The sequence below is a fragment of the Stenella coeruleoalba genome (genome assembly GCF_951394435.1).
Source record: "Stenella coeruleoalba genome assembly, chromosome: 4".
NCBI classification, from domain to species: Eukaryota; Metazoa; Chordata; class Mammalia; order Artiodactyla; family Delphinidae; genus Stenella; species Stenella coeruleoalba.
The window spans coordinates 68750959-68767893 of record NC_137149.1 but is presented as its reverse complement, the minus strand read 5'-3'; the positions used below and the strand labels follow the sequence as shown (position 1 = coordinate 68767893).

The following is a 16935-nucleotide window of genomic DNA, read 5'->3' as shown; positions in this document are numbered from 1 at the left end:
TTAGATAACACTTGGGTTAAAGAAAAATCAAAAAGGAAATTAGAAAATATTTCAAACTTAATTTTAATAAGAATTTAACATATAAATATTTGTAATATGCAGCTAAAGCATGCTTGGAAAAAATTTAAATGACCTTTAGATAACACTTGGGTTAAAGAAAAATCAAAAAGGAAATTAGAAAATATTTCAAACTTAATTTTAATAAGAATTTAACATATAAATATTTGTAATATGCAGCTAAAGCATGCTAAAGGGGAAATTTTAAATGCTAGTATTAGAAAGGAAGAAGGATTTTACATCTACTTTAAAAAATAAGTAAATACCTTTTATATAAATATATTATACAAAATTTATTACATTACTGTGCCCATTTTTTAGATGAGAGGCACAGAGGAGTTAAGAAACTTCCCTGAGGTCACAGAGTTAAGAGCGGGAACATCAGAATTTGAACCTCATTTGCCTCCATGACTTCCAATTCATTATACGTGTATCATCTTTAATTTTTCAATCCTAAGCGATAAAAATGAAAAGATGGGCATGTGAAAGGAATTATTATTAAGGCATGTTTCAGTGTAGACATGAGGGAAAGAGGTGGATGTTGCCTTTACCATATCAAAGAGGCACTTTCTATTTTTTCAACCCAGATGTTGCCACTTTATAAATAATTGACCAAATTAAGATTCATTTGGCATTATATTTAGTACTTTTTTGGAGAGAAAACAATCCCACTAATGGTGCCTTCTTTCATAAGGCAAAGAATGAGAATTAAGGCAGTTTAGATCAGAAGAGACATAACATGTGCAGCTGTGAGTTAGGGGGCCTAAAATTAGTAGTGGTAAGAACCACAAGAAGGCCATGGATAAAGAGAAACAGATACCCCCAAAGATCCATACACAGGGCTGGGGCCCAGGCGGGTATTCTAATTTTATATGTTGACTTCTTCAAAACATGAAGATTTACTCTGTCTTTTTAAAGTATTCCCTTGATATCATTTTGCCTGTATTCTTTACCGAGATGAAAAAAATAGGTCTAATTCAAGTAATAAAAAAAAACATTCTATAGTAGTTTGAATTACTTTTAACTGTGTGTGGCACGAAACTTCAAATCACTGTAGATTAAATTGGGTAGAGGTCTAAAATGGCTTCTGGTTCTCTGGCTATTGTATTCCAGAAAAATGCAATTAGGAAGAGGGAACGAAGAGCATTTCCTATCTTTCTAATGACATCTTTTGGTAGTTGTTTACACCCTTGACTTAATTCTTCTTGGCTAGATTTCAGCCTGTGGCCACACATAGCTAAAAGAAGCTGGCAAATAAATTTGTACTTTCAGGCAGGTGCAGACTAGCTAAAAATTGGATAGTCTATTATTATGGAGGAAGGGAAGAATAGGTACAGGGAGTAAACTACCTGCGGTCTGGAGAATTTAGATGATTAGAACTCACAGAGACACAAAGAACACATTGAACACAATGTAGCTATGGTTCCCAGAATTTTTTTTTTTTTCTGTAAATCACAAGTAATTATATGCTTTTGTTTCCATTGTTTATTTCTGCTCACAATATTGCCAAATCGGTTGGAAGAATAAAAATGGTCTTATTTTTTCATCATTTATTTTTCTTCCCTCCCTCCACAGGTATCACTACAGTTCTGACTATGACAACTCTGAGTACAATTGCCAGGAAGTCCTTACCTAAGGTTTCTTATGTGACTGCGATGGATCTCTTTGTTTCTGTTTGTTTCATTTTTGTTTTTGCAGCTTTGATGGAGTATGGTACCTTGCATTATTTTACCAGCAACAAAAAAGTTAAGACTACTAGAGAAAGAAAGCTAAAAAATAAGGCCTCGGTATGTTAAAAAAAAATCTCTATTTTATAAGCAACAATTTACTGTTAGAGATACTCTTTTCTCATGTTATACTTTCTTAGACCGATATGGTTGCTAGTGGTACCTTGACAAAAGATAAAAAAAATATTAAGATGAAACTGGAGTACCTAACATTGCCCACCAGCAAAAATATTCTTATATTTTTCCCTAGAAAAGACTTTTGGATCAACTTTGTAAAGAGTGGTTATTATGCTGTGAAATTTTCTACAAGTAGTAAATTCTTTGTACCTAAAAATTATTTAAACTCTCTCTTTGAATCTATTTTTGTGATAGGATTTGGACTTCTTACACTGGTACCCCACAAAATTAACTTAATTTTTAGAGATAAAGATCTCTCTTTAATGTTAGTATTCAGCTGTGTTTGAAAGACATAGCTTTCTATGTCATAGAGAATATATCTGTTTGGCTTTTGTATATTTGTATTCACTTACTCCCCCTTCCTAAGCATATATCTACCTTAACTTACATCACATCAAGTTGATAAATTAGAATTAACTCTACTGATTCTAAAATACTTAAGTATTGGATGATTAACTATAGTTTCTTTTTATAATGGCAATTATAACAACTTTAAAGTAATATCTAACACTGAGTATTCCAGGAACTCCTTTATATGCATAATTTCATTTATGCCCATAGGCACCTTATACATACAAGTTCAGTAATTTGCACAAGGACAAACTTAGGAAGTCAAGGATCCAAGACTCAAACCCAGGTCTTTTATGATGACAGAGGTCAAGCTTGTAATCCTTCCTTTATGTTGCCTGTTTTCATAGGACTCAGAAAAGTAAACATCTTTTTCTCCAATATTAACAAAAAAGACACTTCATTGCTAATTCCAATAAATGTTTTTAAAGCAGATTTTTTCCAAAATACCAACATACTTGAGGACTATATAAAACAGTTATGCATGAGTGGCAAGCTTGTAAACCTACCATAGCATGTACATAATGAGGCATGGGATTTTTCATGTTATGTCCTAAATTTGTAAGTTCTAAGATTCAATGCTTTTTCTCCCTTCCCCCATTTTTCATTAGTTTCCTTATAAAACTTTACCATACTTTTACATTATATTTTACCTTTTATGTTATACTCCAAGGACCAAAGCCTTGTGTATTTGGTTCCAGATTCCCACAATATCCCAAGGAAGGAGAGCACATTGTTGGTGGTACACATTTCAGAACTTACACGGTAGAATTAACCTGTGACTCTCTCAACTTGACATGATTTTAGCTTATCCATAGGATTTATTATGGCCTCTGAGTGGACAAAGCATCAGGGGGCAATGATTTCAGCTTTAAAATCCATTTGCTAACTTTTTAGGTAAAGAAAAACACAAGTTTTCTACTATTTTCCTTTAATCCAAGCCAAACATCCTCTCTGAATTTTCCATTTCATCATTTACTCATCCACAGCTGTGCTTGATTAATACCTTGACAATTTTATTTTTGGAAATTGTGAATGAAAATGTTTAGAATAAAAATAATTAACATTATAAGCCAGACAATGTACAATCTCACATGGATTCTAGAATTTCATTCTAAGAATATGTAATACAGGTACTAATATTATCTAAGGCTACTCAACCAATAAGTGGCTACTGTAGGACTACAGATAATCAGTTTGACTCCAGATCATGTGCTCTCAACCACATTACCAGATGTCTCATTTACTCAGGAAGCTGAAACATTGGAGTATGAGCGTTAACATTATGACATTCATTTAATCATTCATTCATCAAATATTAATTAAGGACACCCATGTTCTAGGCACTGTTCTATAATAGTTATTTAGGAAAAAAATGCCTGTATGTTGAGTATTTAAAACTTAGCACCAAACCCAAGAAGCAAAATATTAAAGATGAAAAATTAAGGAATAAAAAATAAATGAGAGCTTTGAAGCATTAAACTGCAAATATCAAAAGTTAAATTGATATGTAATTGACTACCTAGGTAAGAAAAATATTTTTAGAGCCGTCCAAAATAAAATTCTATAGTAGTTTCTTTCTGTTCAGTTACATGCTTCGTGAGCTTTTTCAATACAAAATGACACTTTAAGTGAAAAATTGGATCAGTAATCAAATCTGATTCCCTGACTAGTTCAGTGTTTAGCCATATGGTCTTGCCAATCAGGTAAATCAGAGCACACTTTTATGAAGAATAGATAGCTCTGCTTGCTGTTGTCTCAAAATATTCTATTTAAGGGCTTTGTGGAATCTGTGTTTTTCTTCTGTTCCAGCCAGGAGGATCAAATGCAAGCCTAGACCCAGAAATCTTGCAGCATCTTGCCTTTACACCTGTTTTAATTGTTTGTGAGTTTATCTTCGTTCTCTCTCTCTCTGTCTCTCTCTCTCTATCTATCTATCTCTATCTCTCTCTATCTCTGTCCTTCCATCTGCCCACTTTATTTTATAGGCTCAAAATTCTGAGTTGTTTAAAATCCAGCATTTCCCTTTTCTTCACCAAATTATTTATGGCAATAGGCCAGGACCAAAGATCTTGCCTAGAGTCACTGAAAAGTCAACATGTCTGTTATTAAAAGAAACTAAAATCCCCTTCTTGACATCTCTTTGACTGCTTAGCTGAGAATCCCAGAAAACTCCAATTTATTTTACTCAGGAAGAGATGATATTTGAACACAATAGATTTTTAGCTTCAATGACCCCTCTAAGAAAAATATAACTTAATAAAGATGCTTTCTACCTTACTCTCCACATGATATATTGGACCTTTTCTCTCTTTCTTTTTCTTGCTCTCTCTCTCTCCAACTCCCTTCCTCCTTTCCTTCTTCTCCCCCTTCCTTCTTCCTTCCTTCTTTCTTTCCATTATCCCTTTCTTCCTTCTGGCCTTACTTATGTCCATATTTCTTTGTTTCTTTCTCCTTTATTTTTTATTGTGAATGTCAGTGACATTTTGACTTGGTCCATATTACCATCCAATATATTTTATTGGGTTTTTATTTCTACTCATTAAGAATATGATTTACGTGTGTTTGTATCAATATCTATTTTCACGAGAATCTAATAAGTTAACTACGTTGAAGTACAGAATCAAGATCCTTATGAAACATGTAAAGATCTCAGAAAAGCAATAGTAGTAAACCAGCTAACTAAAGAGTAGTTCTTGTTGAAACTCAAATAGCCCATTGATGATAAAAAAAAATCTCAGAAAACAGTGTTATACCTACATCAGGAGCCTGATCTACCCATTTGAGGTAGAACTTATTTGTAATCTCTCAATTGGTTAAAATGTTAAATGAAGGAAGTTTATTTCACCAGCCATGAACAAGGCACTATGAAGAAAATAACGACACAATGTGTTCTCTGCTTTCAGGGATCTTTGAATCCAGTTGTGGAAAAATACATTAGAAGTGCAAATGTAAGATAATAAAGTACAGTACAAATAACAGTCCAATATAAAAATCAAAAGTAGACAAAGACACTATTAGGAAGTAGCAGTTAGGTGACTGGTTTCAAATACCTTTTCGGCAGCAAAATATTTTCTATGATAGATATAAGTTAAGAATATTTAAAGATGTTCTTATTGAAATAGAGATAGGTACCACAAAGTCCGAACAAAGTGGCCTGTCCTATGCACAGAGGAAATCTTGAGACATCAGGTAATATGGTCTGTGAAGCACTAACAAGCACATAGTGTTGAGAAGAGGCTATGTCATTGTGAGCCAACAGTACAGTGGGTGGCCTTTTTCATTTCATTGTAAATAATTTATTCAAAATGTATGTAAACTAACTCTTCCAAAGGGAATTTGATAGAGAAAATTACAAAGAAAGCATGGCATCATTGAAGTAGTTCTTTAAAGAATAAGTTGCAGTTTTCAGGAAAACAAATTATCAAGAATATTTGAGAGAGAAGGAACCATGTAAGCCAAGTTGAGGCATACATATAAGAATACAAAGTAGATTTGTATATTACTCAGGCTTTTCGTCTAATACAGTAGCCACTAGCCATATGGCTAGGTTGATTTAAATTAATTAAAATCAACCAAAATTTAAAATTTAGTATCTTAGTAGCATTAGTCACATTTCAACTGCTTAATAGCTACATGTAACTAGTGGCTACCATATTGAACAATACTGATACAGAACACTTCAAGCACTGCAAAAACTTCTCCTGGACAGTGCTATAGAAAAGAGGAATCTTAGGAAAGAAAATATCCAAGTTGAGGATAGAAAAGTGGTTTATTGATGAGAAGTGGAAAGTCTCCAGTACCATGTTAAAAATTTCGATTTTGCACTGTCAGCACTGATAAGCCATGCATGTTTTTAAGCAAGATGGCATATTTGCTTCTATGTTTTTGAAAGATAATTATAAGTAGCATGGAGTATATACTTGAATGGCAAAAGAAGCAAGGAGATAAAGACTATTGCAGTAGTTCAATAAGTCATATATTACTGAGAGTGGAACTAGGGCATTGGAGTGGAAATAATGTGTGGAAGGTTGTGTTTTTTGTTTCTTGTTTGTTTGTTTGTTTTTGCCCACAATACCCAACCATAACATTTTCTTCACACACAAAAAAATATCGTATTTTCAGCCAGTGCATATCTATATGAATAAACATTCTTCTACCTTTCAGAGCACAAAAATAATGAAAAGATGAATCAATACACAGTTTCATAAATTATAAACCTTCTTTCCTGTAATGGTAATTGGCAAAGCTCCTAGGAAGGATTATTCGATATTGGTGAAATGTGAAATACAGTAAAAAGTTTACTTGTGCATAGTTGAAACAAATGAACAAATCAAACAGTATATAAATGTACAAGTGAGAATACAATTCTCTGCTTCACAGCCTTGGTCCCAACCCTCAGAATTTTTTTTTTAACTTTCTATTTTTTACTTTCCTCTGATAATTATTTCCATTAACTTCTAATTCTTGGAGTACCAAAATTGACAACTCAGAATCACCAAAATCCACCTCATGTCTATTTATAAACATTGATGTAGATCTTGTAATTTTTGAAATTCTCACTGATAAATAACTGGGATTTTGTGAAAGGTGATTGGAGAAAATCTGTGCTTAGTTTGGCATTCTCATGTGCCACTTTTTGAATGAGAAATTAATAGTGATATTAGTTAATATTTCATAGTATCAATAACATGACCTAATAATGTTTGCTAATCATATTGCTAATACTTAATATTATTAATTGTATTAGTATATGATCTAAATACTTATTATATTATTGGTCTTGGTGCTTAAAATATATTTTGTATATTTAACTATACGATTAATCTAAAAGTAAGAGTATTTAATATATAACCAGACACATATGTATCTTTAATAGTGAGAATGGGATGGATTTCTCAAAATGTTAAGTTCAGCTACTCTTAGTGACTTTTTAAAATAACAAAAAAATAGCATATTCTCAAAACTACATCATTTGAAGTAAAAGGAAATTCTATTCAATTGTGTTGTTTCTTTTTGTGTCATTTAAATGGATCTATTTTATTTTTTCAAAGTTTGCTATTTGGGGGGCAGCAGGATTTTTATTTGAGAAATTGTAAGGTGGGTTTTGCTGTTGTACTTCAGATAAATAAGGCATATAATGTTTATATTGTTCCAATTAATTTTTCAGTGGTTTCCAAGATCACAAATGTGTCAAAAGTATTTTATTTTACTGATACTGTGTCAGCTCTTTGGCTATTTTTCTCAATACATATAAAATTCATTCCTAGTCACATTCATCATTCAATAAAGCGTAGTTTCTTTCAATTTATGAATTAGTGGCGTTTTGGGGGAGGCAGCAGGAAACTAGAAAATTGTCAATCTAAATTGTCACTGCAATAAGAAGCTCTCCATGATTTTGACCATCAGGGATTGGTCAATGTTTTAAATGAACCATTTGCAGTTTTCCTCCATTTTTGTGTACTTTAATGTTTAATCATACCTCTCATGCACAACTGATATCTTCTAACAAACACACCATCTTCCCATTTATGGCAGTTCTGAATGATATATGGAATGTGTTCTATGCCATATAACCTTGAAATTGCGGACTAACAAACTTGCATTTTAACCACTTTTCACTCTGGTTAACATTGGAACATATGTTATTTAAGTATTAAGTAACAAGAAAATGAATACCAATTTGCCTCATTTTTATACGTAAGTTTAGTGCTCCACTAAAATTTAGGAGTCTAGTCGAGTATCTCCAGGTGTCAATCTCAAAAAAGATCTGTCATTAACATTTAATAACATACTGCCTCCGTTTTTCATGATATATCTAGGCAAGTGAAGTCATGCATTTGTGTTTAGGGCATGGCTTCTTATCTTCAGGCTGCATATTTTGTTCCTAATATGGATGTTATGACTTGTGTGATGGTTTTATCTTTTTAAAATATCACTAAATGTGATTATTTGCTTCTCTTTGCATGTATTGAATGTTTAATATGTAGTGGGTCAGATTCTATGTTTCTTTTCAGAAATGAAATGGGTTTGAATATAGGTCCAAATTTTTAAAAATTATCATTTTTTGTGTTTAATTTTAAAAATCTTTCTCATACAATGTTTAATTTTCATGGCTTTGAGATTTATTTATTTCAAAATTTAGGATGAAAAAATTTTATAAACATTTTCATTAGAATTTAAAATCAGGATAAAACAATTGTTATAATCTCAGCATTCTATTCAGTGTTTACATAATGACACCACTGATTAAAATAAATTGTGAGATTCACATTTTAAAATAATCCCTGAAATATGTGGAAGTCCTGAGAGATGAAGAGTTACTAAAACAGCAATCTTCACTCATATTTTACTTGCCATTTTATTCAAGCGTTCATTAATGTATTTCTTTCCAGGAACATTTTTGATGAGGTCCAAGTTTTTGTTGTTGTTTTTATTGTTATTATTGCTTGTTTTAGCACATATTTTATAGTCAATTATGATATATCCTCTCCAGGAATCAACAGTAGCAATGACAATTACAGCACTATTATCAATTGGCAAGGGAATAGTTGCTATGTTTCAAATATTTCGTTTGGTGTTTTATGTATATCATCTCATTTACTCATCAAACAGATCTATGTATTGTTATTGTGGCTTTGGTATGGCAAAAGACACAGACACAAAAGAGCAGTGACATTTCCTGTTCAAAGTTACAGGACTCTACTGGGCAGAGCTGGAATTTCAGCCTAAGTAATTGCTTTAATATTGCACAATATCCTGACTCCAAAGTGATTGCTCCAAAGTGATTGTTCCAAAGTGTTGGCTTTAATATTCCACAGTATCCTGGCCATGCTCAATTTTTTATATTTTTAAACATTCTTGTTCTTATTTAAGTATTATTCAGAACATGGTATCATCAAGAGTTAGTTTGATATGTGTCCCAAAAAATCTTGGTAAAAATAATAACTATTACTACTAGGCAAGACGAAGCATGGATCATTTTACATGTTATGAAGCTTATTCAGCACAACCATCACAAAAATTAGGTGGTAATATAATTCCAGCTGGATAGCTGGAATGAGCAGAATTTTGGTAGAATTAGCAGAATTTTGAATACCAGTTGTTCCCCAACCTGAATTTTTACCTCCTGCACATTCTGTCTCCCAAATATGATGCTTTGTGCCTATCCACAACTCCAGACCTCATATCTTTTTTATTCATTCATAGCTCCTCAAAGTTTTCTGCTTTATCAGAATGTCATCTTTACTATTTGTTCTCATTATTACTAAAATAAAGTACAGAATATAACCACAGCAAACAAACACATGTTTATAGCATTGTAAATGTTTTACTGTAAAATATCATAGAAAAATATAGTTTATTCTCATTTTAGAATTAGATTCATGGTTAACAATAATTCAGTAGAACAACTTTCTAAAGGTATAAAATATATTTAATTTTGAGTGTTTTTTTCCCTGCAAAATCTTTGGAATGTAAAATAATATTTTTATGTGCTACAAGGTAAATTATAATCTAAAAACATGTTAGAACTGGGTATTCATTTAATTTTTGGAAAATAAGATTATTTTTACTGCGTGTCAGTCTCTCAGAGTTTGCCTTGAGGGGACAAATTGATCTTTTTTATGATTTTTTTTCTCAAAACTCATTTATTATTTTACTCAGATGTCCTCTGGACTCCATCCAGGATCTACTCTCATTCCAATGAATAGCCTTTCTCTGCCGCAAGGAGAAGATGATTATGGGTACCAGTGCTTGGAGGGAAAAGATTGTGCCAGCTTCTTCTGTTGCTTTGAAGACTGCAGAACAGGATCATGGAGGGAAGGGAGGATACATATACGCATTGCCAAAATTGATTCCTATTCTCGAATATTTTTCCCAACAGCTTTTGCCTTGTTCAATCTGGTTTACTGGGTTGGCTATCTTTACTTATAAATTCTACTTACTAGGCAAAACTCATAAGAAGTCTGACTAAATCCAATATAATCGACTGTCCTTCAGTAACATGACGTTTAAATTTAAAATGCAGAGAAACCAATGGTTAAAATGTGAATAGTTATTTTAACTATTTTACAGCTTTCTTGGGTAAATAAAGTAGCAGCTTTCAGATTAATATATGTAAATTTATGTAAAACAGATTAGTTGCAAAATTCAGTATATTAAAATAGTATTATATATTTGTACTTTAATTTTCTTTATTTTTACATATATCCTATTATGATTTTGAATTTATAAGTTCTGTGATTCATATTTCAAAGATGGAATAATTTTAATATATATTTTATTTAAACATAACCTATCGTTTGTAATAGTAGCTTAATCTAATGCCTAATATTTATGTAATATGTTTTTGCCTAGAAAATATTGTTAATTTGATTTTTTTTTTGCTTTTTATTTTTATGCTCTGTTTGCACTAGAGTTAGTTGAAAACATATGAAACATATGAAAACAATGATTTCATTGGATTGACTTCCAAGAAACTTTACTCGCAAAAACAAATTAATTTATTTTTAATTTTTTTATTATTTAAAAAAGAAAAGGCCATTTTACCTTATCTTTGATCCAATTCATTTCCTGATGAAACATTAAATAAAACTCCAGTTATATTTAGGTTTGGTGATTTACAAACTAAGATGGAAACCATCAAAGTAATTTAAATACAAGGTGAAAAAAAATGAAGAATATTACATTTAACCATTTTATTCTCTGCCGCATAGCATTTATGAAGAATGAAGAGATTAACACTGAAGTGTTTAGATCTACCGACCCTGAACTTAAATACAGAAAGAACTGACTTTTTCTTAACCCTCTACAAAAATGTTACATTCCTTAAATTAACCAAAAACATTGAGGAACAGGGCTTCTATTTGCTCATTGTGGCTAAAGAATTATTATCTAGCAAATTGATTTGAAATGCATATTGAGGATATGGTCTTAATTACGTGCTATTAACATTTTTCAGACCAGAAATGTTCTAGAAACACAGTCTTAGGCTTGTGTTCTATATCGCCTTTCCCAGTTCCTAAATTTGGACTTGGTCAGCTTTACGACTTTGTTATCAATTTTAATGATATTCTCTTTTTTTAAAAGATGTGAGCAGGCACAAAAATCATGTTAAAGGTGGAGTTCTGTTAGAGGCACCTCTAATGAACATGAGTGTGTGGAGCTCTCTCAATTCTGAGAGGAACAAAAATAGTCTTACTATAGTTTAAAGCCTGTTGCTTAATAGTTTCCAAAATGTCTGTTTTGTTAAGAGGCGAGATAAATTTAGGCTTTAATTAATCTATTCCTGTAACTAGTTGGGCATATTAACTATTTATAAGAACTCCCTATTCATTCACCATTACCTAATTATCTGTAAAATCACCAGAGTGATCTTGAAGATAGCCTTTAAAAATTGTTTCCATTGTCAAGAGCAACTATCAGGATGAATAATTTTGTGATCAAGGCCTATCTTATGGTATGTGGAGGAAGCTATCACCTGTGCGCCTGACACCATGTGGATAGTGAATACATGTGTATGCTCTGGCATGGTTATACTTACGATTTTAGAATATATAGTGTTTTGGTTTTTTTAATCTAAATATGTTTCATTGGGTATCCACCACCTACATATGAACTTTTTTACTTTGCTTATAAATCTTGGAAAAACGTAAGCATGAATTAAATGATATTGCCCAAATATCCACCGACACTGGTTTTTTCTGAATGGAGAGCCAAATTAAACTTTGGCCATGTATATATTCACTTACAAAGTGCTCATGCATTCATTGTTATAACATTGAGTATTGATGGATATTCTTAACGTAAGCATTCATTTAAAGATAAATGAAAAATGAAGTACCAACAAAGAATAAATCATTTCACTAAAATGTATCATGGCTATTTCCATGCTTTAAGCTATAGCCTGCTCATTACCATGGGGGCAATTTTAATTCTGGGATTCTTTCAAGTCTATCAGCATGACCCTATTTTAAAATTCTTAAAAATGCTTAATATTAGTAGCTTTGATTTTCTCACTGGTGTTCCATTAACTTGGCTTTAAATGTTGACAGTATTTACAAGTGGAAATAAAATATGATATGATGATAAAAATATGACAGATGCTTTTCTATATACATTCATTGTATATATCATCAAAACTAGTGCTTTGTTTTCAGAGCCAGTGGCATTTTGAGCAGTTCTGTTTAAACAAGCAGATCGGAAAGGGAAGTGTGTAAAAATCTTATTATTTCTAAAAATGAGAATGAAAAGGTGAAAATGCAGTTAGATTATTCTTACAAGAAGTCAAATAGAGCTTACTTTCAAAGGGTATGCAGTCTAATCCCTGTTTCTCTCTTCTTTCAAGTATTAGTTTTATCATCTTGAGAAACTATTTTTAAAAAATCCTCCTCTTTCTCCAGGTGAGTTATATCTTAATTTTATTGGATTCACTGGTACTTGTGTTTCCTGACTGATTTAAATGTTTTTAACACTAATATAGACCAAAAAAGTGGATATAGATGAGGGGAGAGATAATTAGAGCAGAGGGACTTAGAATAATTTGGAAAAGTGTTCATTCACATCGAGCCATCCTCTAAATATGTGACCAGGATCTAGAAGTATCAAGAAGGGAAACTGTGACTAGCATGATTTTATTCTCTTGGGTTTACAATTGCATGATAATATTTTATCTATTCTTGAATTGCATAGATAGACTCAATTGAAATCAGTTCCTAAAAGGCCAAGTAGTTTCTGGAAAAAAAAAAAAAAAAAAGAACTTAGATTTCCTGAGAATTCAGTAGGGAAAGGGCAAAATTAAAGAATAAATCTAACTAAATATAAAGTGTTAATGTAAGCAGAAATTAGATAATTCATTGGTTACATTTTATTTTAAAGATATAGATTTCATTAAGGAATTTTGAAAACATTAACTTTAGGTTAAAGTACAATAAATGTGGGTAAATATACAAATAATCACCAGGGTTTTTTTTCCCCTTTAGTGTGGTCCCATATTCTGACATCAAATTTAATCATAAAATATCTTATATTTCAGTTTAAGAACAAGATCAATATCGAGAGTTGTATTCTTTCCAATGATTCAGCATCAAAAAGAATGATTGACAGTACTCTCACATCAAGGGCTCATAATTGTAAGATGTGAAATTGTATTCCAAGTCAAGGTGTTGTGAAGAAATGCATCTCGTACTTTGATTCCACAAGAGATTTAGATAGGATGATTTGTTTGAGTTTAAATTTTAAATTAATAACCAAAAATTGATTAGATATATAATAAATGAATAAATATATGCACAAAATTATCAGTTTTATACCAGTGTCTATTTTCACTCTTGCAAAATTCAGCAAGATACCATTCACAATTATTTCATTGATCTTAGCGCTGGAGTTTAAGTGATCACTTAGACATTCAATAATTTAGCATATGTCCCACCAAAAACATTTTGAAAATAATTTCTGACCAAGCTATTTTTCTTTATATCATCAAATTTATTTAACTCCTCAATGTCACACCAAATGAAGTCTAGACATACTTGGTATTATGTTTCTGTTGGTCATTGTTTTTTACTGCTAGCGAGTCCCTGACAGAGCACTGTAAAGTCACAGAAACCATTACCAAGCCTCTATCAAAACATTCCAAATGGAGTTTCCAGACCCTGTTGACCACATTGCTGTAGTCAATGTAAGGTCAGTTCTGTCTTTTTTTGCTTGTGCATTTTGGAAATGACATAACCTAATTCAAATATTTATGCAGCACTTCTTATATATAAAGTACTGACTTAGATACAATAGGGAATATAAAAATGAACTCTGGAGGAGATTATAATATAATCAGAAGACTAGTTATACAATTTAAGGGATGGAGGATAACTCTGCGAAAGTTTCTTGGAGAATATAGGCTTAGAGATGGGAGCTTGAGAATTCAATATGTCAATAGGCGAGGTTAACAGAGAATACATTTTGCAGTTGAGTAAACAGCTTGAATAAAGAAACAGAAGCATGGGCACAAATAAAAGTTCCATTTCAATTGAAGGTTAAGATTCATATAGGGAAGCAAAGATGAGGCTAGAAAGATAAGTCTAGCCCTATGGTAGAGAGGCAAGAATATGAACTTCAGAGGGCTGACTGATATCAATTCTTGAAGAGTTCACAAAGATACATGAGTACAGAAGCACCATTATTAATATCGCAAGAGTTTCATTTATTGGTGTGTGATGTTTGGAGTAAGGAAAGCCAGTTAGGAAGCTACTGTAATACATGAGGTGAGAAAGAATGAAGGTCAGTACGCAGGTGATTGAAGTTCAATGGAGAAGGGGGAAAGACAGATCCTGAATAAAAAAGGAAAAATGGCAAACATGAAGCTGTGATTAACAGGAAACTGAGTGACATGTTGTGTGTAAGAGAGGGGATCCTGTATTGCATAGTAGGTATTTGGGTGTAAATGAACACTAAAACACTGCAAGGAAATTCTGGATGTATTACAATCTTGTTTGCTGTTACTTTTAAAATTTTAATCAAATGCTTATTTTTCTTACTGATCTATGTTTCCTACATTAGGGATGAAAAAAAGAATAATCTCCTGAAGTATAATCTGTCCAGATTATTATTTTGTGAGAATCTTTTCCTCATGAAAAGGGCTTTCTCTTCAAATAACTTTCTCTTCTTTCTTTCTAACTAAGAAAAAAAAAATAATGTATTTGGACAAAGAGAGGAAGGGAGAACTGTGAATAGAAATAGGCTGCTGTGTGACCAGACAAATCCAGGATTCTGATTCTCAAACAATTTCTGAAATATTTGTCTCAAAATAAATGAATTTATTTTTGGTCAATGAAATATGTACCTGGAAGCTTTGAGTCTGGGAATAGTTAAGATGAGCCTGTAATGCAGTTAAGCTGGAAAGAGCTAATTAAAGGACTTTTAAGATATAATTGACCTAAATAGAAATAGTTTGGATCTCGATAAACCACTGTAATAAGAGTTATTTGTGTCCATAAAGTGTATGTAGTCACATCGTATAATAAAGTTTTGTGGCTTGTGATTGCAGTGGTTTCTGCTTCATCATTTTGGGGAGCATTTTGTGTGTGGCAAAGTTATCTCAATTTATCAAAGTATTATGTCCTTTAATGATTCTAAGTACAAAATAAATTCAGTAACATTATGAAATAGTTACATTCTCTTAAAATGTGTCTTTTTTATAGTTTTCATACAGATATGTCCCTTTTTTAGTTTTAGAGTATGTAATCATGATTTTAGCATTGAAGTTAATTTATGATCAATGTTATTTCACATTTTTCTAATTAAGAAAATAAATGTAAGAGTTCTCTTTGACACAGAGTTCTGAAAATGAATTAAACTGAATGAATTAAAAGGTTAAGCAAAGATAGTTAATATTTATGCATGATTTTCACTACCAAGACAATGAATCTGGATTATTCTAACAACTTGTGATTTCATCCTAATCGGAAATGCCAGATAGTATTCCCCAGGTGAATCAATAAGAAAAATATATATTAGTGAGGATTAATACTCGGGCCATTCCAAATACCTTGCGTTATGAAAATGTATTATTTCATTTGAGGAAGCAGTGAAGGAAAATTCTCTGCCACTAAAATACAGTACTTAAAAAAAAAGGAAAGTTTGTGATTCTTCCTTCAGGTTCAATGCTGTTTTTATTAAAAAAAAAAAACAAAAAAACCTGAATAAGATGAAGGAGGTTTTAGTGTTTCTTGAGCACTTGCCATGTGTCTGGAACTTTAAGTGCATTCTATATTAATAACTTAGACTTCAAACGAATGAGCTCTATGTAACAGATGGAAAAACTGAGGCTCAGTATATTAGATACATGCTCCAAGCTCGTATACCTGTAACCTGAAATTAAATACAGGTACCTCTAGTTACACATACACTTCTCTTTCAGTTACAAGTAACTATTCTGATGACAATGTGATTGTTCATATTCCAAAACTAGAACAAGTTTCCTTCACAGAAGAGGTATTTAGACTTAAAAAGCAGCCTACTCAATTCTGTTTGAAGCACAGAAACCCTATATTATTCAGTAAGAGTGTAATCTTTGTTATCTCCTTGTTATTTCCAGTGTGGACTCAAGGTCAGCTGATATATTTTAAACAGGTACTATAAGATTTCTTAAAAATTACTCCTGATATCCAATCAAATATAATACAGACTATCAGGCATGGCTCAGAGATATTGTGGGTTCAGTTCTACACCACTGCAATAAAGTGAATATCGCAATAAAGCGAGCCACATAAATTTTTTGGTTTCCCAATACTGAAGTTATTATAGTGTTTATACTGTAGTCAATTAAGTGTACAATAGTTTTATTTCTAAAAAACTTACATACCTTAATTTTTAAATATAGCTGAAAAATGCTAACCATCGTCTGAGCCTTCAGCAAGTCATAATCTTTTTACTGGTGGAGAGTCTTGCCTAGATATTGATGGCTGCTGACTGATCTGGGGGGTGTTTGCTAAAGGTTGGGTGTCTGTGGCAATTTCTTAAGTAAGACAAAAAACGGAGTTCTCCTCATTGATTGACTCTTCTTTTCAAGAATTATACCTCTGTAATAGGGAATGCTGTTTGATAGCATTTTACCCACAGTAGACCTTCT

The 16935-nt window shown here is 31.9% G+C and overlaps 1 protein-coding gene across 2 annotated transcripts in view; it reads left to right on the top strand.

The window, feature by feature from the left end:
* The window catches only part of GABRG1 (gamma-aminobutyric acid type A receptor subunit gamma1), a gene marked incomplete at both ends in the record, with an annotated part of 63125 nt that extends 52881 nt beyond the window's left edge, over positions 1-10244 (top strand). The window contains 2 exons of one of the 2 annotated variants that reach the window (XM_079920328.1): positions 1633-1844; positions 9975-10244. In XM_079920328.1, coding sequence (XP_079776454.1) covers positions 1633-1844; positions 9975-10244 — 482 coding nt within the window. The remainder of the gene's footprint in view (positions 1-1632; positions 1845-9974) is intronic. The other variant, XM_079920329.1, reaches the window with a different exon arrangement.
* Positions 10245-16935: the final 6691 nt, after the last annotated feature.